The following is a 21,683-nucleotide window of genomic DNA, read 5'->3' on the forward strand; positions in this document are numbered from 1 at the left end:
TAGTCTTTGATACTTGTCCCGTTGACTTTTAGGCACTTGCAGACTATGCCTCAGTGTTGTCTGTTTTGCTGGGCAGATCACCCAGACGCTGGCTGCGGTTGTTAGACTCATAGGAAGCTGCCATAGGAGTCCGGCCACTGCTCCATTTCACCCAGTATTGCCAACATGACTGGCAGCAGCTTTCCAGGGCTTCAGACAGGAGTTTGCCAGGGATCGAACTCAGGGCCTTCTGCATGCAAAGCAGGTGCTCTGCCGCTGAGCTGCAGCCCTTTCCCTAAAAAACATTAAAATTAAAATGTACAAAACTAAATGAATGAATCCCATAGAACCGCTGCTTTAAAAGAGCTGCCTGCCTGCCTTGCCAGGTCATTTCCAGGCCCGCTTCAAGGTGCTCATGTTGGTGTTGAATGCCTGAACAACTTAGGTCCCAAATATCTCACAGACTGCCTCCTGCCCTACAGACCCTCTCGGGTGTTGAGGTCAGCAGAGGGGGCCCTTTCGGCAGTTCCGCCACCCTCAGGAGTTGGGGGGGTCCGGAAGGGGGTATTCCCAGTGGCAGCCCCTAAGCTGTGGAACTCCCTGCCCCACCGAGGTGCGCCTGGCAACTTCATTGTACAATGTTCGGCAAATGCTGAAGGCGTACCTCTTTGCCCTGCCTTCCACACTCGAGAGGTATATTTTTAGGACACACTTTTTTTCTGTGATGTTGCTTCGGTTGTTCTTAACTATTTTAAATTATATGTTTTTAAATTGTTGTTACCCGCCCTGGGACCTTCGGGTGAAGGACCTGTAATACACTCTGATAATGATATTGAATCAGTGTGTTTTCCCCCATCAGCAAAACCACAATTTGTCATTTCAGACCCAGCTCCATCGCTCCAAGATGTCCCGTGGCTACATTACATCCCTCCAGCACTCCTCTTCCACCCCAACCAGAACCTGTTATTGGGGGCAGCCCATTAACAGCACCAGGGGTTTTGGGGGTGATGCAGTGCAATTGCAGAGCCTCGGCCTCAGCTCTGGGGCCAACGCTCGTGGCGTCAATCAAATCCCACAGTGTGACATAATAATCAAGCTACCACCAATTCCTGTGACATCCCCGGGACTAATAATTACTGTCTCGGTAGGGCCAGGTCATATAGGAGTATCTATCTTTGGTGGTGGTGGCAGTCTTTTGTGAAACATGAATACGTCTGCTCTTGCTGTTTTTCGTGTTCATAAAGGGAACGCCCGCAGCGGCACCTGACAAATACGATGCGGCTTTAGAACGGACAGTCTCATGCATCCGGAGGTCAGAAATGCCAAGCAGCCCCAGTCCAACCCCCCGGTTGGCAGGGGATCCAGATGTACGGCTCACCCATGTCTGCCTTAGAAATCTGCAGCTGTTTCCTAGGATGCCTTGATCCTTCTCTCTGTTTACCATGGATCTCTCTTCTTTGCATATGCTACAGCAGGGCTTCCCAAACGGTGGCCCACAAACTTCATTCAGGGGCTGCGCGGCATGTCTGCGTTAAACACTCATCTTGATCTTTAATTGCATGTTTATTGCTTCTTTCCTTTCTTATCTGCATTTGATTGCATTCCAAGTTGAATTCTTTAGAATTTATTGAAATACTATAAAATATAATCTAAGAAACAAAAAAGCAACAGAAATAGAATTAAAAATCATGCAACGTCTAGCACAGCACGTTACAATTGCTACAAGAGGCGGGGGGGGACATTGAGTGGTCCGCCAAGACCATCAGCAATCTTCAGGTGGTCTGTAGGGGGAAATTTCTGAGTGTATTCCACCGATATCCCCTTCAAATGTTACAGAAAAATGAAACCATTCTGGACATGTCTGTCTCTCATCAGTAGCAGAATTGGAATCAGCTTCCTGCCAAGCCTGGAATGAGATCCTTCCTCTCTTCTCTCTGGCATGGGAAATGTCCTACGACTTCCTTCTTCTTTCATTAAAGCTTAGCTTCAGCATCGAACTCTTTAAAGCTTTCCCCTCCCCCACCCCCAAGGGAGGCTGGCCCATTAGGGCAAAGGGGGCACCACCCCACCAACGTCAACCTGCTCTCAACTGGCCCTCCCGCTTGTCTGCCTCCTTACTCAACAGCCACTCAGGGGGTAGCCCTGCCCGTCAGCTCCCTCCTCCTTACTCAGTCTTGTCCTTGTACAACTCAGCAGGGAGGAGGATGGGGACAAAGCTAGGATGAGGCTGCCTGTCATTGGCTCTGCCTCTGCCTGTCATTGGCTCTGGCTCCACCTACTGTTGGGCTGCCTGCCTTCCGCCCCACTGGGCAACAGCCACCACCACCACCCAGCACCATCATCCCATTTTCTTTTCTAGCCCTGACTCATAGCCATGGAAAAAGGAACACAAATGTTGGGGGGGGGGGGTGTTCTTAATTCCAGTGAAAAACGCTGAACCTTCCAGCCAGGCAAAAAAGTTGGACCCAGAAAGTGATTTGGATATTCTTGATGTTGCAGAGTTGTTATGGTTTGGCAGGTTTGAATCATGGTTTGTACTACTGCATGGAGGGGTTGATCAGAGGAAGTCTGTTTCTCGGAGGCTGTGCATACTGACGGACTTCAGAGTCAAGGCCAGGGAACGTACCAAAAGCAGTCAATTTATGCAGATTTCCCAAGGCCTGTTGGAGATGTATATATTCCCTCTTCGTGGACAGATTAAGTGCACATGCTCCATAAGGCCTGGCAAATGTGCATAATGGCTGGCTGTTGCGCACACGGGAAATGAAACACACTTCAAAATGCCACAGTTTCCGTTTCTTGGTCTTTATTTTTGCAGTTGCGAAGTGGAATGCATTTTTTTTCTTTTGCGCTTTATAAATACAATTTGGCATCTACATCCCCTCCCCCCACCCAGCACTGGTCCCTGGTTTAAGGTTGTAACATAATGACTAACACAGTCACAGAGATCGTTTCTTCAGACAGGGAGGCACGGACAGGCTCCTGACAGCAGAAATGACTGATCGTGCAACCTGGCTGTACAAGCACGTGACACAGATATCCTTTCCCCTATTGTTCCCAGCAGTCATCAACAAAATGATTTCTCCGGTGGGGGCAAAATAGCAGGTCACCGATTTGAACTTAGAGCTCCCCTCCCTCTTTGAAGACCCCGTGGTTTTTCAAAAGGGAATTGGAGACAGCTGGTTCCTTTCCAAACCGATTTGAGCTTCAAACCGATTTCAAGGTCACACACACAGAGGGGCACATCCATGCTGTGCAACACAGCCCGCAGCAGCGAGAGAGAAAATGAGAGCAAGTGTGTGAGTGGTGAGAGGAGGGAGATTTCCACACAGCCTGACTCCACACATTACTTGGATGCAGGAAGGAAGGTGTGGAAGCTGAGTTCCACTGTCTGTTTTGTGCCGCTGGCAGAACATTTTGAGAAAAAACAAGGGCAAGACAGGGGTGCAAACAGGTTGCCCGCTTGCGTTCTCTCTCACATACACACACGCGCAGAGCTACATCTTCGAAAGCAGCAGACTTTGCCAACATGGTGCCCTCCAGATGTTGACTACAACTCCCATCAGCCCTGGCCAGAGCATGGGGATGATAGGAGTCGCAACCCGACAATATCTAGAGGACATCAGGTTGGCAAAGCATGGGCTACAGCAACAGGGCCAAGAACAGGATGCCCTCCTTCCCGCAACCAGGTTAATGTACAAAGCCGCCCACACACAGGCACAAGTAAATAGAGGAGTTGCCCATTCACATCCAATAAAACAAGGGGAATGTGATGCAAAAAAAAAATCCCTTTTGAGAGACGGGATTCCACCCTTTTCTTCTCCTCCTCTGATAAATCAGCCTGGAGCTCCAGCTAAACTGGCGTTGAGGGCTCTGTTGCCGCCATGCCCTTGAAAAAACAGCGTTATCTCCCCTCTGGTGGGTGCTCTCTCACTCTCTCACACACAGTGTAAACCAGCAACGCGTCCATGTGACGTTGGGAAAGGTGCCGTGCCGAGGTGGGATGCTGTTGGCCCTCCCGATGTTGCTGAACTACAACCCCCATCAGCCCCAGCCAGCATGGCTAACAGCCAGGGATGATGGCAGCTGTAGTTCATCAGGAGGGCCACATGTTCCCCACACCTGGTGCAACGTGACATACTACCAGGCAAACGCTGCTGAACAGAAAAGGGGGAAGACCCACGATGGAGGCCACCCCACAAATTGGAACAGGATTAAAACAAGGAGGAATGTTGTGCCAGGCCAATTCCCCCTCCACCATTCAATTGGCCGAGAAGCCACTTGTATCTTGTGCTTTCTGAAAATCAGAGTATTCTTTCAGCTGCAAGGACGAGGGGGAGATGGCAAAGCAGCAAAAGGCAAGGCCGACACACGAGCAGCGGCCTCAAAGCTATTAAAACCCGCGGGAGGGAGGAAGCTAGAGATATTAGGCCGGGGTAACCAAGAGCTCTGAGCAGAAAAATATTCCTTTCCTTTTTTGCTGCAGACCCAGGAATCAGGTAGGAGAGAGACTCCTGACCTAAAACGAGAACCAAACCCCCAAACAGACATTTCCGCCATCCAAGCAAGACTGGACTTTCTCAGCGGAGTGTGGCGGGTTTCGTTCTGGCTGACTGTGGAAGCAAGGAGGAAGACTAGCAGGGTGAAGGGAGATCTCTTTGAGCGCTGTACGGAATGGGGGACACTCTGCCACCTTCCGCGCCCACCCTCAAACAAACCTTAGAGCAGGTGTGGGGAACCTGTGGCCCTCCAGAAGTTGCTGAACTGCAACCCGTCAGCCCTGGCCATTGGCCATGCTTGCTGGGGCTGATGGGAGATGTAGTTCAGCAACAGCTGGCGGGACACCGGTTCCCTACTGCACCTGACCAACAGGTCAATATCCGCAGCAGGCTTGCACAATACATCACCTGCCAAGCCCACCAGCTTTTTTGCACTGCCAGACGGACAGCCCCATCCCACATAGGAGGCCATCACACTCGCCAATTGGGCTGTGCTTGGCTTGATAGGTCAGGGGCTGCCAGGATCGATCTAGGCACACTCCCAGGTGCCTGGATCGCTGCTTAGGGTGGAGTTAGCCAACGTGGTGCCCTCCTGATGTGGTTGGACTCCAATTCCCGTCAGTCCCAGCCAGCATGACCAGTGGAGTCCCATCAACATCTGGAAGGCATCACACTGGCTCTCTCTGGGTGCAGCCTCTGGATCGTGCACAACTAAGTCCTACTCAGAGCAGACCTATTGAAATTAATGAACCTAAGCTAGCCGTGTCCATTACCTTCAACGGGTCTACCCTGAGTAGGACTAGCACTGGATACAACCCCTCTGACGGAGGACACAACAGCGCCACAGGCATTTGCCTGCCTGCCCTGCTCATCCCTTCCTGCAGGGACAAAGAAGCCTGCAGCGGCAGCCTGTTGGAACAAGCGAGGTTCTACATGTTCACGACGTATCACAGGTATAAGCGCATCTGAGAAGGAACCTGCAGAGCAAACCAGGGCCAGCGCTGGGAACCAAGACCATCGCCACGATGGCGGGAATCTCAACGAATCTGGCCTGCCTTTCTGCCCAAAAGAAGCCCACCGGGATAGGTTGGCTAAGGCAACGGCCGGCTAAGCGAAAGATCCCTCCACGGCCTGAGGCACAACGGTGCTTTTTCAGCTTCACAAAGGCACAGAAAGGGGAAGAAGAGTTATAGAGTTATTTGATTTGGATTTTGCCCTGACACACCCCACAAAAATCCCCATTTTCCACTTTGGGAAAAATATCCCAAAAGGAGGAGACCCAGCAGCAATAAAGAGAAGCATCAGGGTTGTTCGTGGTTTTGGTTTTTGCTGCTCCAGGTTCTTTTTGGGAGGAGCAGAATAACAGCTGCCTCTCATTACCAACAAGAATCCAGAAGGAGATCAGGTTCAGAACAAGATCAGCATGTGACACTGGGGAGGGGGGTCCTCCGCCCCTGTGAGGAAGGCACTAAGTGGTTCAGAACAAACTTTAAAGCTGCTTCTTTTTTTAAGTGAGGGAAGCAAAGAAAATATTAAAAAAGGGGGAAAGGGGTTCTTTAAAAAGAAGAAAAGATTAACTGTAAAGGGGAGGGAAGGGAAAGGAATAACATCCGGAGCCGGAGACTCAGAGTTGCTCTCTAGAAGCCCTGCAAGCGGTTCCTGGGTTTGCAGGCTGCAGCAAGACCATCGCTTCAGCCGGAGTTTTGGGGTTTTTTTTTCCTTTTCCTATTACGAGCTCACTTGATTTTCTTGTCCTCAAAAGCTTTCCTGGACGATGAGCTGCTTGCATCCGCAATCTGGGTAGAGCTGTTTGTGCGGTTGGTGGCCTGGGGACAAGGGGAAGAGGAGGAAAAAGGAGGAAGGAGAGGGAGAGAATGGTTAGATCAAGAAAACCTTCCAAAACTTAAACAGGGCAAAAGCCATAATAATAAACACTTAATTAAATTTATATCCCCCCCCCGTTCTTCACAGAAGAAGCCCAGGGCAGCAAACAAACAACAAAACATCTTAAAAACATCTACAAAACAAAACATCTTAAAAACAAAACTTTTTTTAAAAAAAAAATTAAAATCCATCTTTAAAAACATCTTAAAAACAATTACAGACGCGGACTGGGACAAAAGTCTCTACTTAAATGGCTTGTTGGAAGAGGAAGGTCTTCAGTAGGCACTGAAAAGGTAACAGAGATGGCGCCTGTCTAATATTTAAGGAAAAGGAATTCCAAAAGGTCAGTGCCACAACACTAAAGGTCCGTTTCCTTTGTTGTGCGGAATGGGCCTCTTGATGAGATGGTATCTGCAGGAGGCCCTCGCCTGCAGAGCACAGTGATTGACTGGGTATATAACATTATACAAAAGCCTTCTGTGGAATTCAGATTCCTGCCTACCGACCTACCCACCTTTTTTGTTCTGTTTTTTTACATTATCTGAGGTGTGGTCCACACATGCAGCAAAATAAGGGTAGAATCAACTGGGTGGGAGAAGGCACATTTAAGAATCTTAAAGTTATCCACAAGAGGGCAGAGCCTGGGAGTGGTAGTTTAGTGGGGTGGAGGGCAGAGGCTTAAAAAGACTCAGGCTGCGTACCCATCATATATTTACAGCGTGTGGCTTCCCCCAAAGCATCCTGGGAACTGTAGTTGATCCCTCACAGAACTACAATTCCCTTAACAAACTACAGTTCCCAGGATTCTTGGCGGGGAAGGCAAAGTCATGTGCTTTAAATGTATGATGCATATACATAATCAGTCTGCTGTCAACCATAGCCACAGCAAGCTGCTTGCATGGGAGCTATCCATGGTTGTGCCGTTCCTGACCTGCCTTGCCACCTCTACCAGGAAGGCAGATGGCTTCCACAGTTAATTCACCCACTTCCCCTTGCTCACCCTTTCCAGCACAAACTCAGCAGTGGTGTCAATGATGACGCCCAGTTCGCGGTACTGGCCAGAATAGCGGATGTAGCCCCAAGCCAGGAGGGAGAGGAGGAGCAGCCCCACCACGAAGTTACAGAGCTGGGCTGCGAAGCCAAGGCCGATGTAGTCTGTGAGGCCGGAGCCCAGGTAGAGCGCGATGATGAGGCTGAAGAGGATGGCTGGCGTCCGGAAGGTGTTGAAGATGTTCTTGCTCTGGTTGTGCTTGGAGAGGTCCTCGTAGAGCTCGCTCATCTCCTTCACAAGCTCCTCCTCGTAGCGCTGGCTGAACTCCTTGCCCCCCATCTTCTTGATGGACTGGAAGTGCTGCAGGGCCAACGCGCTCTGGACGCGATGCTTCTCCTCCAGGACCTCTGGTGCAACATACGGCTTGTCCCCACCGCATAACTTGGGGGGGGGGAGAAAAGAGGAACACAGATTTAAGATTTTAACACTGCTAAGCATCCCAAGTGGGCTGAAAGCAATGGGTGGGTTGTGCCCATTGGGACTGGGTAGGGCAGAAGGCAGGGAGCCCAAGAGTAGGTCAAGCTCAAACCAATGTGCCCATTGGGATTGACTAGGGCAAGTAGGTGGTGCTAGAGCTAATGTGCCCATTGAGATTGGGTAGGGCAGAAGGCAGGGAGCCCAACAGTAGGCGGAGCTAGAAAATGCGTCCATTTGGATTGGGTAGGGCAGACAGCAAAGAGCCCAACAACAGGTGGAGCTAGAGCTAATGACAGGCAGAGCTAACAATTTCTAGTTCTGTCCTCATCCTCTTTGCTGCAGAGTGCTGCAAGGGCATCACTGAACTAAGGAGGAACCACCCTCTGGATGGGTTGTAAGAAAGAAGGCAGGCAGGTGGGAGGCTGGCTCTCCATGGTCTACCTGAAGACACTAGGTACTGAACCTGGGTCACAGAGCTATGGCCCTTCCCCTTAAATCAGGGGTGGGGAACCTGCGGCCCTCCAGATGTAGCTGCACTACAACTCCCATCATCCCATACTTGCCAGGGCTAATGGGAGCTGTAGTTCAGCAACACCTGGAGGACCAAAAGTTCCCCACACCTGTTTAAATGTAATTGTTGTGACAGGGAAATAAAAAAGGCAGGCATGGAACAAGAGTGAGGGAGTATGGGTGGTAGGATTCTTTGAGGACATAGGCCTCAAAGGACATAGGACATAGGCCTACCATTCACAACAATCCCACATACACCCTATGCAGCTGCTAAGGATTTAACACCATCTGATGCTTAAAGCTCCTCAAGGACTACCCGGAAGATGCTGAGGCCTAGACTCCGGGGGAGGGTAAGACTCCTGTAATCTCACTTTCTCACTCAAGACTAGCACCCTGAACTCAGTCCAGAATACGACTAAAGGAAATCCAGCCCACACCTTTATAACAAGAGCGTGAAAAAGCAGAGGTTCTGCTCCCCCCCACACACACACACACAGACTGCAAATGACACTTTGCTCCAACCTCAATCCCTTCTCACCTTTTCCATATTGGTGTAATACATGTCCTTGGCCGAAGCGACAGCGGCCAGGTTGTTGGCTTCAGCAGTGGCCTGAGAGCATAGGACATCATATAAGCATAGATGGGTCATCAATTCCGCCCTCCAGGCCTACCTCCCCACCCCAAGGCAGATTTCCCACATTTGCAGCCCTGTGCCCCCCCCGACATGCTCAGCAAACATGTCTTTGCAATCATAAGGGCTAGAAACTTAGTTTCCTCAGATATGCAAAAGCTGAACTGTTGCAGGTAAGTTTATTCTACACCCCGCACCACCTTCCGGGGCTCCCACGCAACTGCTTCAGCACCAGCACCAGCAATGCTGCAGGACAGGCAGTCTGGTACCCACCATGAATGGGAAAGAAATTAATTGATTGCAGACATGATGGGGAGGTTTGCAGGGCAGAGGAGGCACCTGAGTGCCACCCAATGTCTTTGAGTAAATCCACAGGCCTCCAGGTTTGGTCCCTTAACATACGTCATTTAGCTGACTTCTACTCAGTTGCCCCAGTGAGTCTATCCAGTCCAGAAGATACATGGAAAGCTGCCCTGTACTGAATCATACCCATTGGTCCATCTAGCTCAGTATTGTCTACACTGACTGGCAGCAGCTCTCCAGGATTTCAGACAGGGGTCTTTCCCAGCCCTAGAGATGCCATCGGGGATTGAACCTGGGACCTTTGGCATGCTGAGCTATGGTCCTTCCCCTAAAAGAACAGCACAGAAAGCTGACTTATACTGAGACAGGTCCATTGTTCCATCTAAATCAGTACTCTCTACACAAATCTTCTTCCACAGACCACTTGAAAATGGCTGAGGATCTTGGTGGACCACTTCATGATTTTTCAGCCAATTGTAGCAATTGCAATGTACTGTGCTAGGCGCTGTCCGATTTTTAATTGTATTTTTACAGACACACAGCGGATCACATGCATGTGGGAACCTCTGGCCTACACCGACTGGTGGCATCTCTCTGACGCGGGGACGTTTCCAAGCCCTGCCTTGAGACCTTCTGTATGCAAAGCAGGTCCTTTTTAATGGAGCATGGATCCTCTATTTAAGATTTTTAAAAATATTGACACTCTTCTCCACTGGAAAGGTCTGCTGCAGCTGGCAAGGTCTCAGACAACGCGCATCTCCCATCCTACTACTTTTTTCTTTTCTTTTTTACTGAAGATACCAAGGACTGAACCCAATACACGTTGTTCATGCGGATACTCTGCCACTACAAATTGAATCCAACGCTAGCCCTACTGAGAGTAAACCCATTGAAGTTAATCGCCACGGCTAACTTAGGCCCATTCATTTCAGTGGACCTGCTCTGAATAGAATTTAGTTGGATACAACAATCCTAAGGTTTTGTTGTTGCTTTTTAATACCCCACCTTTCTTTCCTCAAGGTGCCATACATGCAGTTCCCAGGTGGTCTTCCATCCAGGCACTGACCAAACCCAGACCTGATTAGCTTCAGCAAGGTGGTGGCCTCGTGTGCCTCCAGACCATAAACTGGTATCACCCAAAATATGAACATATAACTTGCTATCCCAGGCAAAACTCACCAGCAACATGGACTTGGGATGAGGCAGGTCTTCCCCCTGGTAGATCTTGATATAAGCCTGAGGAAAGGTAAAGTTAGTCGTCAGCGGCGTCCAGTTATAATCATTTGCTGGGAAACAACAACAACAACAACTTTGATTCGTTAACAAATGACCTGGAATCCGAAAGAACAAACTGAATCTTGAAGCTGGAATTATATGAGATTATTGAGAAGTCACCTGATGCCAAGGGCAGCTATCAAACAGGGAAGGACGAGTACTTAATCTGGCTGAGTCTCTTGCTTCATCCAATTTTGTGGGGCAAAAACCTATCCCCGGTGCAGGGTTCATTGTGCAGTTTACACACAGGTAGACCTACAGGGTAGTCTTTCAAGGACATTGCCAAAAGTTATCACCTATATTTCAACCAGCTACCTCCTACCGTTTTCCTTCTAGAAACAAACAAAAAAATTTAGGGCATGAAATGTCCCAAAAATGCATGGGGGTATATTTTCTACCCCAGCCAATGTTAGCGGATTGGAATAGGAAAAACACCCCATCATTTTTTCAAAGAAAAGTGGTCAGAGTCAGGTCAACAAAGAGAACTGGAGTCAAATGTTCAGGAACATCCCACCTCCTCTGAATACGTGTTGAATATTGTCAAGCACACTTCTTCTGACACAAATGTTATCTGGGGTCAAGATATGAGTCCACCCTACATTGGAAATCTCACTGGGGTAGAAAACACCCCCCCAAAACCACCAGTGTGATTTCCCCCCCCCCTCAACATTGGATGAAGGACTTTCAAATGGAGCAGCGATACTGAATTCTAGCTTCGTTGTTGAACTATATTTTCCTTGAAGAACCATCCTCCTTCAAATTTTGATTCTCTGTTTCTGATGGTTAGCGATGGCTAGACCATTTTCTGACCAAAGTCACCGAGAAAAGAAACCTATCCACTATAGTCGATAGATTTGTTCGTTCCTCCCTCTGACAGGTTATAAGAGTTGGGATTAACTTAGGTTGTTCTTCCACTAGATGATGCAGTAATTAAGAATATAACGAAAGAGCCTTAATTATGGGAACAATATTCATTCCCAACTACTAGGAACAAGTGAAACCTACAACAAAAAGTTGCATTGTGGAGTGGCTCCTGTTCAGCGATCTAGCTAGCCATGCCCCTTCTCAGGATACTACATTCCATTTCTCCTCTGGTTCGCTATTTCTTTCCACCAATTGTTGGTCAGCATGTCATGCCCAATGAGTTTGTTCATCACTGGGCTGTTTTAGAGGTTACGCCCCATACAAACAGCCCTTTTTTCTCTCCTAATGGTTAGAAAACATTGGACTGCGTTTACAGTTCTGGTCTGCAGGCAAGCTGTGTTTGCCCTGGCCACAGTTTACCCAACTCAGATGGAACAGCAAACTGTGGTTTGCTGGGGAGAAAAAATTAGAAGCAGAAAAGGTCGTGAGACCAAGGGCTTGTTCCTCTTAAGGACAAACCAGTTCAGCTGCTTTATTTATTTAAAAGACATGTTCTCCTATAGTTGGCAGATCCCCAAAGCACTCACATTATCAAAACAATAAACAAAACCTAAAAACAAACACACGAAGTCACACACAGATACAAACATAAGCAATTTGCAGCATTTCAGCAACCAAGGAATAATCAGTTGCTATTTCAGCAGGGAGGGAGGAATCTCTGGCCCATGAATCTAATTAGACCCAGCAGGGGTCATAATTTGGCCCAGGAGACCATTTTCCCCAAACCACGCCCACCTACCTCACACTCTAACGTCATATGTGATGTCAGGGGTGAGGCAAGTAAAGGCGTAGCTGCTGTCACTTTGAAGTCCATTTGCAAATCGTTTGTATTGAAACTGCTTAGAAACAGACTTCAAAGGCAATGTCTCTCGGTGTGAATCAGTTGAGACACAGCCTTTGAAGTTCCTTTGCAAGTGGCTTCATTACAAACCTGACTGTACAACACAGCTGATCGGCACTGAGGCAGCGCCTTTGAAGTTCACATCCAAGCAGTTTGTATTGAAACTGCTTGCAAACCAACTTTAAAGGCGAGCCCCTTTCGAGTTGTCACCTGACGTCATGATTGTGTCAGATGACTGACAGGCAGACAGCCCCGCCCACATGCTATATTTGGCCAGCTAGGGGTAGAAAGGATCTGGCTCACCAGCTGAATCCAGTTTCCCAGCCCTGCACTATTTAATAACAGTGGCAACAGAGGAAGGCAGAGCTCAGCTTCCAATGCTGAACAAAGAGCAAATGACAGGTATGTATGGGAGAAGCAGATCCTTACTTCCACCCTGGAAGAGATGGGCTTTGAAGAATTTCTTCACCAAACTACAGAACGGATCATCTTAAAGGAGAGGAACCGATGGCCCTCCAGATGTTGCTGAATTATGACTCCCACCATTTCTGGCCGCTAGCCGTGCTGGTCAGAGCCGAAGTCCGGCAAAGGCTGGAGGGCCATAGGTTCCCCATCCCTGCTTTAAGAGCGAAAAGAGAAACATACCCTGAAGTATTCTAGCAAGCCTCGACAGGTAACTTTGGAACCGTTGATCTCTTTCTCCAAGAGCTGGCCAGGATCCAACACAAATGGGATCAGCTTCTTCAGCTGATCTTCAAACTCGTCTGCAATGTCTGCATGGAAAGGGGAAAAGATGAACTGACAGGCAGTAGGAGAGAACAGAAGGAAACTGCTCTAACTGGGGGACAGCTGGCAAAAGAACATTTTAAGACCAGGGCTTAAGGGGAATTCTGCAATTCCGCATAAAAAACACACTGAATACAGCACTAAGCACAAAAAGCAGCTCAGAACACAAACTTTGGTTGTTGTTTTTAAAAGAGAGAGATAATGATGATTCTAGTTCTCATGATGGCAAAGCTATTCTTGAAAGCATGTGTTCAAAGCCAGGGGAGAGGCTGAATGAGATACTGCGAAGTACACAGTTGGTGTTCTGGAAAGCTACACAGCTCCTTGGCCTTCCTATTATTACAGATAGTTCACTGGCTTTTTCTCTTTTTTAACTGAAGTACACAAGGCCAAAATATCAACAAGATAAAATGCCACCTAATTAAAAGAAAATTACAGGAAAAACAGAGCTATTTAAAAATGGGAGAAGAATATATCATAAAATCAGAATCCTACAAAATTAGACCTAATCCTCTCAGGAAGTTGTTCCAAACACTGGATTTCTCTTGGGTACCCCCATGAGTTATCTCAGAGAGCAGTGGGACACAAAGCAGTGTCTCTGAGAGAGGGTCATATGGAGAAATACAATTCTGGAGATATTCTGGCCCTAAACTCTTTAAGGTTTTTAAAGTTCAAAGCAAATACCTTGAATTAAGCCCAAAACAAACTAGCAGAAGTCAAAGCAATTATACAAAGTGTGCAAAATCAATTATGCAAATATGAAAAAAAACACAAGCCAATCTGCATACAGGTCACAGAATTTCGACTGCCTTGGTGGAGTTTCAGTATTTCCCCAAAATACAGAGTACATACAAGCCTTCCCCTTGGTACCTTTGAATCTTTGCTCTTTAAGCTGAAAGCCTGGCTCAATTCAGGTATCACGCCAAACCACAGTTAAAGAAGCTTATCCATTGTTTGGTGAGGGAGAATAAGGACTAGTCCAAACGTCACATCAAACAATGGTTTGGTTCTCTATACACAAATAATTCCTTAAGGAAGATGGGAGGCGGTGCCTCCCCCTGGGCTGGTTGTAAGAAGGCAAGCAGTTGGGGTTGGCTGAGGGCAGACTGAGTTGGTGGGGCAGCACCCCATTGGCTCTAATGGACCAGACACCACTGTGACATTTATTGCTCCTCCCACTTTTGCCTCTGGCCCCACCCACCACCAGCATGTGGCCATCAGAGTTTTCTCACCCCTTTCCTAGGGCAAGAGCTGCCATTCAACAACGGCAGAGGGCCCATACCTTTCAGACGCCCATCAAAGTTCGGGCTGGTGGCCACTTTGAGCCCTGGATGGGGCAGGAGGAAACAGTTCACTTTGGTGAAGCAGGAGTGGATGTGCTTCCGGACATGCTGGATCTCCTCATGCTGGTGAGATTTCACCTGGTGGTGGGAAGAACCAGAAGTCATCACACGTTTTTTGCGTGTGTGTTTAATGGGATAATCCAAAAAAATAAAGAAAGAATATGCAGAATGTCAAATAATGTCAACCCCCAATCATAAGAAATAAAAACAGAACTAATTAAGGACAGGGCTGCTTGCATTCTGCAATGTTGTACTGAGTACATAATTCAGCATCCCTGAGTTTGTCAACTTTCATTTTTTGCGTTCCTAGTCCTCATAATTGCAAAAATGTGCTTGGAAGCCCAGAGGCAACGCCAGGTGAAATCCTCAGGAGAAAAGCAAGATTTCCTGCTTCAATGGAGCAGGTCAAAATACATTGCCTTAAAAAGGCAAAGCTCTGAGGCAGATTAAGAGATGCAAGAGGTTTATAGGAGCAGAAACTTTCATGGACTAGAATCCACTTCATCGGATTAATAAAGCTTTACCCTTCATGCATCGAACGGAGCAGGTTCTAGCCCACAAAAAAAACCACATAAATTACACTGTCAAGTTGAGACGCTCTTATTTAGGAACACAGGATGATGCCTCACACCACATCAGACTATTTGTCCATCTTAACCTGGTACTGTCTACACTGACTGTCAGCTGCACTCCAGGAACGCAGGTACAGATTGTCTTCCCCGCCCCCAATCACATGCTGCGTAATCAGTTTCACTGGAGATGCCAACGATTGAACCCGCGTCTGTCCACATGCAAAGCATTGCTCCAGTGGCAGCTGATGCCCATTGGGACTTGTGGGGCGGAAGGCAGGGATCCCAACAGGAGGTGGAGGCGACTAATTCTATTTTTGCCCCATCCTCCTCCTCCTTCCTGCTAAGTTCTACAAGGACAACACTGAGGCTAAGGAGGAGGAGGAAGCTGACACCCGTTGCAACCCCCTGGACCAGTTGCAAGTAAGAAGGCAGGCAAGCAGAGGCTGACAGATGGCATGCTGAGGGTTGGTGGGGCAGCACCCCATTCGCCCCAATGGACCAGCCTCCACTGCATTGCTCCACCGCTGAGCTACGGGCTTCCTCTCTCCGAAGGGATTTATGCTTGCTGTAAAATTCTGATTCTCGCCCACACTGAATTCGGCTTGTGCCACTAGCCCGCCTTGCCAAAGAGCCAAAAGCCATGCCAAGAGGAGGGTCTCCCCTCTGCCAGGCATCCTCCAACAAGTGTGCTCGCTTTCCTTTTTTTTTTTTTTACCTCCAAACGTTTGTCCAGGAAATGCATGCCTCCTTCTAGACCATACGAATACTCATAGGGGAAACTCCAGTCACGGACCAGGAACATCAAGGTCTGCAAGGGACAAGGGGGAGCGGGGGAGGAAGAGACGTTTTCTTAGGAACAGGCTTTCCAAGAAGTTTTGACTGAGCTCTAGCAGGCACCCCGTAGGTGGGGGAAGGCAAAAAAGAGCCCCTTGGGGAACCGACCTAGTAAACCAAGGGTGGGGAGCTTGTCCATCTTATCCAGCATCCTGCTTCATGCAGCGGCCAACTCATGACGTGTAACTAACATTTTCTTATTCCAGCAGGCATTTTAAGGTCATGTTTGTTTGTTTTTCTGATGGTTTTACTGTTTCACTGTTTATTTTATGTATGGCTTGTTTTTACGTACACTGTTTGGAAATGCAAATGATTAAGCAGTATACATGTTTGAATGAATGAATGAATGAATGAATGAAAGGGAGAAAGGGAGAAAGAGAGAAAGGGAGAAAGGGAGAAAGGAAGAAAGAGAGAGAGAGAGAGAGAGAGAGAGAGAGAAAGGAAGGAAGAAGAAAGAAAGAAAGAAAGAAAGAAAGAAAGAAAGAAAGAAAGAAAGAAAGAAAGAAAGAAAGAAAGAAAGAAAGAAAGAAAGAAAGAAAGAAAGAAAGAAAGAAAGAAAGAAAGAAAGAAAGAAAGAAAGAAAGAAAGAAAGGGCTCTATGGGAAATTCATGAAAAGGGCACGAAAGCAACAGACATCCCCCCCACCCCCCAGGTAAATTCTGCTTCCCTAGGATGAAACAATCCACAGAATGAAGGGCTCCTCCAGACAGAGTTGGTGGTTTGTTTGTTTTTTGCAAGTATATTCTGCAACATTTATTATGTATTCTTTACATTTACCTTTCCTCCAAGGAGCTCAAAGTGGCATACAAACAGGGTTTTCCCCTTCCCAATTTTATCCTCATAACACCCCTGTGTGGTAGTTCAGGCTGAGAGACAGTGACTGGCCCGAGGTCACCCAGTGAGCTTCATGACTGAGCGAGGATTTGAACCCTGGGCTCCTAGGTGCCACTCCAACACTCTAGCCACTACACTGGCTCAGTGTCACTGATGCAATGATAACGCATTAGCGGTGGATTTATACTGGACTGTCCACACATCATTCCGCTTTATTAGTTGTTTGCAATGCTTTCCCAATGTTACCGCATTATTGCTGTCTGCAGGGGCGCTTTTGAGCTACAGCCGCAACAAAAGTGGGATGAAAAAGATCCTGGAACATTTGTGATGTGAAAAGTTACAGAATTTCAGCAGGAAGCTACAGGACATGAACTGAATAGAGACAAAACAGTATGTCCATCCCCAAACAGTTTCAGGCACAAACAGCACTGCAACAGGGTCACGTATAACCATTCCAATACCACCATGAGCACAAACCATCATGGGAGCTTGGAAAAGTTACTTTTTAAAACTACAACTCCCATCAGCCCCAGCCAGCATGGCCACTGGATTGGGCTGGTGGGAGTTGTAGTTCAAAAAAGTAACTTTCCAAGCTCTGGTTGTATCCAGTGTTAATTCTACTTAAGAGCAGAGCCATTAAAATCAATCAATATGACTAACTTAGGTCAATTCATTTCAATGGGCCTATATTAACTAGAACTGAGTTGGATACCACCCCACAAATGCACAATAAAAAGAATATCTGGAAGAGCCCAAAAATAAGTCAGGTGGGTGAGAGTAACTCAATCCCTTTACATACATATGCACAGAAAACCCAGTTTCACTATTCGGATCAGCTCTACACAACTGATTCATCTATAGCTTATATAGTAACTCAGGGCATAGTTTCCCCACCTACACTCCAGGGTGGGGGGATCCTCACAACAACCCTGAAAGGTAGGTTAGGCTGAAGGGCCTGGGCCCAGGTCCCCCAATAAATGTTGTGGCTGAGCAGGGATCTGAAGATAGCTTTCCCTACTTGAAGACCACCCACGCTCTCCAGCCGCTACCCCCACTGGCTCTTGAAACCTGCATCAATTCAGTCAATGCTCCTCTCCAAATTTCATTACACCAGGGTAACAAGTCTGCAGACTGTACGGATCTGTGCCACGGATTGTGAGAAGAGGGGGTCCTGGGGCTCCACTGCCAAATCTTATGTGTGTATCTCTCCACCCTGGCCCCATCGATTCAAATGCGTACCTGGAACGGTTTGAGGAATATCTCGTCCATGGCCAGGCGCCCGTACTCTGTAAAGAGCTAGAAAAGGAAATTAAAAACATGCTGAAAGTTGGTTTTAAAATCGAAAGAAATGGCGGCAGCAGCTGTGTAGCTTTTTTAAAATTAATCTTGATTAATATTGTAAAAGACAAAGCCACAAATCACAAGATATCAAACCATACGTGAGATAAATCCCCAGAATTACAACGAAGGTAAGTAAAAATAAATTAGATGTAAAACAAAAATTAGCATTGGGTCTGATTATTCCGCTGCCCTTCACAAGTTCAATAGCTTGCAGCAGAGAGTTCCCAAGACACTGGTCACTGATCTTCCATGTCAAGTCTTTTAGCTATTAAGAGTTCCCACAAACTTGCATACCTTGCCGGTCAATTTGGGCCCTCTGTTTCCACATTTATGTATTTAATAAAATCAAACCAGACTGGAAAAAAGGTGTCTTTTCTTGATATCTCTCTGGGTAAACAAACTTTTTGTGCTGGCTTTTCTGACATGGCCAGAAACCAGACTTTGTCATACCGAATTTTCACTGTGGCTTTATCTGTGTGCTTCCATGTAACTTTCACGCTGGGTTTGTCACAGCTGAGCTCCGAGAGGGTGAAATGAAGAACACAAGAAGAGCTCGGGTATGGCCAAAGGACCACATATGGCAACATCTGGTTCTCACAGTGGCATTCCCCTGATCTCATGAGCCGAGGGCCCTGTTTTTACTGCTGCACTGTTTCAATGGGATTGTTTTGTTGCATACATTTATTATGGATGCTTCATATTTTGATAGCGGCTTATTTTCAACATTTAAGTGGTTTACAAATAAATAAATGGGAATTACAAAAACAGGAAACGTGTCCCTTTCATGTTCTGTACTGCACCCTGCATGTTGCAAGGCAAAACGTTTTGTTGGTGGTGTCTTTCTCACCTACCTGTAGCTGCTGTAGATCATCTTCCTGGATGTTCTGGGACAAATTGTAGATCTGAAAAGAGAAAGAGAAAAAGAAAGAGAGAGAGAGTCAAAACAGCCACCCATCATTCCAGAGGGGTAGCCATCTTAGCCTATTTCACCAAAGTCTCTTGTGGCCTATTAAAGATTATCTGAACTTGATTCCCTGTGGCCAAAGCCTTGGCTTGGGCTAGCCTTTCATTGGGGCTCCGGGATGGATTTGGAAACAAATGAAGTAGAACAAAACATTTAATATGCATGCATTGTAAATATATGCCAACACGAGGAAATGGTATGTGTCAATAGCGAAGTCTTTGATTTACTCATTATTGTTGTTATGATTATTGCAGTTCATGAAAATTGTATTTTAAATTATTTTTATACAGAAGTTTTCTTCTTTGAACTGCCAATGTATCAGTCTTTATCCATGAAAGTAATATACAAGGGTAAGTGGGTTCACAGTATCCTCCTAAAACAGCTTTTTTTAAAAAAAATCCACTCATGAGTAATTAATGTTTAAATATGTTTTTAACTTCTGCCCTTTGTAGTGTATGCCTATTAAATCACAAGACCACTGAAGAAGCCTCTTGTCAAAATGAGTTTTGGGGTACTTTGTATTTTTTGTACGGGCATTGATTTCTTACTGTATGTAGAATTTTATTAGAGATCCTATGCTTTTACAATACGTGTGTATTAAATTTTTGCTCCACTTCATTTTGTGCTTTATATGTACATTATGTTTTTGTTAAGGTCGATTTAAACTTTTCATTTCCCATGGATTTGGAAACAACGGGACGAAATTTCACTGCATCTGAAGTCCCATTCTGGTTTGCCAAGTTTCGCTTTTTGTTTCTACTCGTGAGCTTTTGGGATGGGATTTAAATCTACATAATTAAATATAACCCACTCAGATCTCCAACAGGCTCCCAAGCCCAGGATGGGAGCTAATTATGTGTGCAATTATGTGTACACACACACACGGAGTGTTTTTTTGATAAAAAATGAGGTGCCAGTACTTATACCCTGATAAAAGTGCTGTGAGTGCCATGGGCAACAAAGAGAGGTGCTGGTACTCCAGACCACTTACATATATATACATACACACACATGCCATATCAAGAGAGGGTTAGCAACACAGATTGTCTTCCCAGAAAACAACCCAGTTTTAGCTTTCATGACACAATCCTAAGTAACCTCCTTCCCCTCCAACTGACAGGATGAACCCCATCACACGCCCCTGGTGAGAGCACTATTGACACCTTACATAGAACAAGGAACGCTCACCTGAACAGAGCTTGTCATGGTGCTGAGTGCAAAGATGGTGGCACAGTCCTTGACGGTCGACTGGCTGTCAAAGGCTCCTTGGGTGTCCATCAGCACAACTGCCACCTGGAAGGACAAGTCAATGGGCAAGAGCATCAGGCTCAAGAGATCCTTCCAGCATGTCAATACTGCAAGTGGAGGACAATCACTTTTGCTCATGGCCATGCAAGAGGCTTCAACCCGTGACGTTCAACTTAAAGCCTTGGGTGAACTGCCCTACCACCCAGAGCCATCAGCTATACACCGGCTGCTTACTGCAACCTCTAGAGCAATGGTTCCCAAGCTTTTTCTCCCATGGACCACTTGAAAATTGCTGATGGTCTTGGTGGACCATTTATTGGGTTTTCTGCCTGTTGTAGCAACTGTCATGTAGTTTAATGCTAGGTGCTGTATGATTTTCAATTGTAGTTTTCATTCATTCTTTTATTTCTTCTATATATTTTTAATTGTATTTCAATCTGCGTTCCACAGAATTCAAACTGTAACACAGTAAAACAGAAGGTGAGAAGCAACAAAAACACAGCTGAAAATCAAGAGGACTGTTAGGCCACCTGAATGAAGCGCATGGTCCACTGGTGGTCCACAGGCCAAAGTTTGGGAACAGATGCAGCGGAGCAGTTGAGATGCCGGATCCAGGCCTGGCATGAAGCTTTCTCAGGCAAAGCTTACCTCGGGGCAACTCATTCTCTCATGCTAACACAGGGTTGCTGTGAGGGTAAAGCAAAATATCCCCAAGGCTCTATGGGGAAAGGGTGTAATGATAAGAAGCGGGGTGCCTGCAACACCACCAAAAAAAAAATGTTGCTGTGTGGAGTGCTCCTTTCGGGGTTCCAGCTCTCCTGTCTTCTAGGATACTCCATTCCATTTCCCCCAACCTCAAATCCCTGATTTTCCATTTTCCCACCCCCAACAATCAGTTAGCTTTCTGTGGGTCCTGAGCATGCTCAGTCCTCGCTGTGGTGTTCTCTTCAAAAAAAGGGCAGGGATATGGTTGGGGAGGTGTGCTCTGGAGAGAGTCCCCAGGGCCTGATAAAGAGGCATGGAGGGCCGCATTCAGCCCTCAGGCCAGAGGTTCCCTACACTTGCAATGAAGGAGCGGAGAAGCGTTTTTCTTTCCGTTTTACCTCATTTCCAGCAGCCACTCCCCTTACCTTCTTCCCGCTCGGTTTCTCCACGATGAACACTTCGCTCCAGATTTGAATGCCGGTGGTTTCAGGGTCAGAGCCCCCACGCCAGGAAAAGCCTGTCAGGGGCTCCTCCTGCTCACCCAGCCAATTGGTGCTGTCCCCTTCTTTCTGCAGAATGATAGGAAAAACACAACATATATATGAGCAAATTATGCCATCCAGCGTTCTCCAACCTTGGGTCCCCAGAGGCTGTAACCTGTGACCCTTCAGATAATGTTGAACTACAGCTCCCACCATCCCCAGCCAGCTTAGCCAACAGTCAGAGATTATGGAAACTGTT

General features: G+C 46.9%; 1 protein-coding gene across 4 annotated transcripts in view; it reads right to left on the bottom strand.

Moving 5' to 3' along the window:
* Nucleotides 1-2,768: 2,768 nt before the first annotated feature.
* Nucleotides 2,769-21,683, bottom strand: part of ATL3 (atlastin GTPase 3) — a 31,760-nt gene continuing 12,845 nt past the window's right edge. For all 4 annotated transcript variants that reach the window (XM_061606366.1, XM_061606365.1, XM_061606367.1 and 1 more), the window contains exons 3-13: nt 21,368-21,511; nt 20,178-20,282; nt 18,877-18,927; nt 17,924-17,980; nt 15,731-15,823; nt 14,383-14,521; nt 12,960-13,087; nt 10,454-10,510; nt 8,879-8,950; nt 7,363-7,794; nt 2,769-6,304 (exon numbers count right to left, since the gene is read on the bottom strand). In XM_061606366.1, the coding sequence (XP_061462350.1) occupies nt 6,215-6,304; nt 7,363-7,794; nt 8,879-8,950; nt 10,454-10,510; nt 12,960-13,087; nt 14,383-14,521; nt 15,731-15,823; nt 17,924-17,980; nt 18,877-18,927; nt 20,178-20,282; nt 21,368-21,511 (1,368 nt within the window). In that variant the 3' untranslated portion in view covers nt 2,769-6,214. The remainder of the gene's footprint in view (nt 6,305-7,362; nt 7,795-8,878; nt 8,951-10,453; nt 10,511-12,959; nt 13,088-14,382; nt 14,522-15,730; nt 15,824-17,923; nt 17,981-18,876; nt 18,928-20,177; nt 20,283-21,367; nt 21,512-21,683) is intronic.

This window comes from Rhineura floridana, chromosome 22 (genome assembly GCF_030035675.1).
Source record: "Rhineura floridana isolate rRhiFlo1 chromosome 22, rRhiFlo1.hap2, whole genome shotgun sequence".
Lineage (NCBI taxonomy): Eukaryota > Metazoa > Chordata > Lepidosauria > Squamata > Rhineuridae > Rhineura > Rhineura floridana.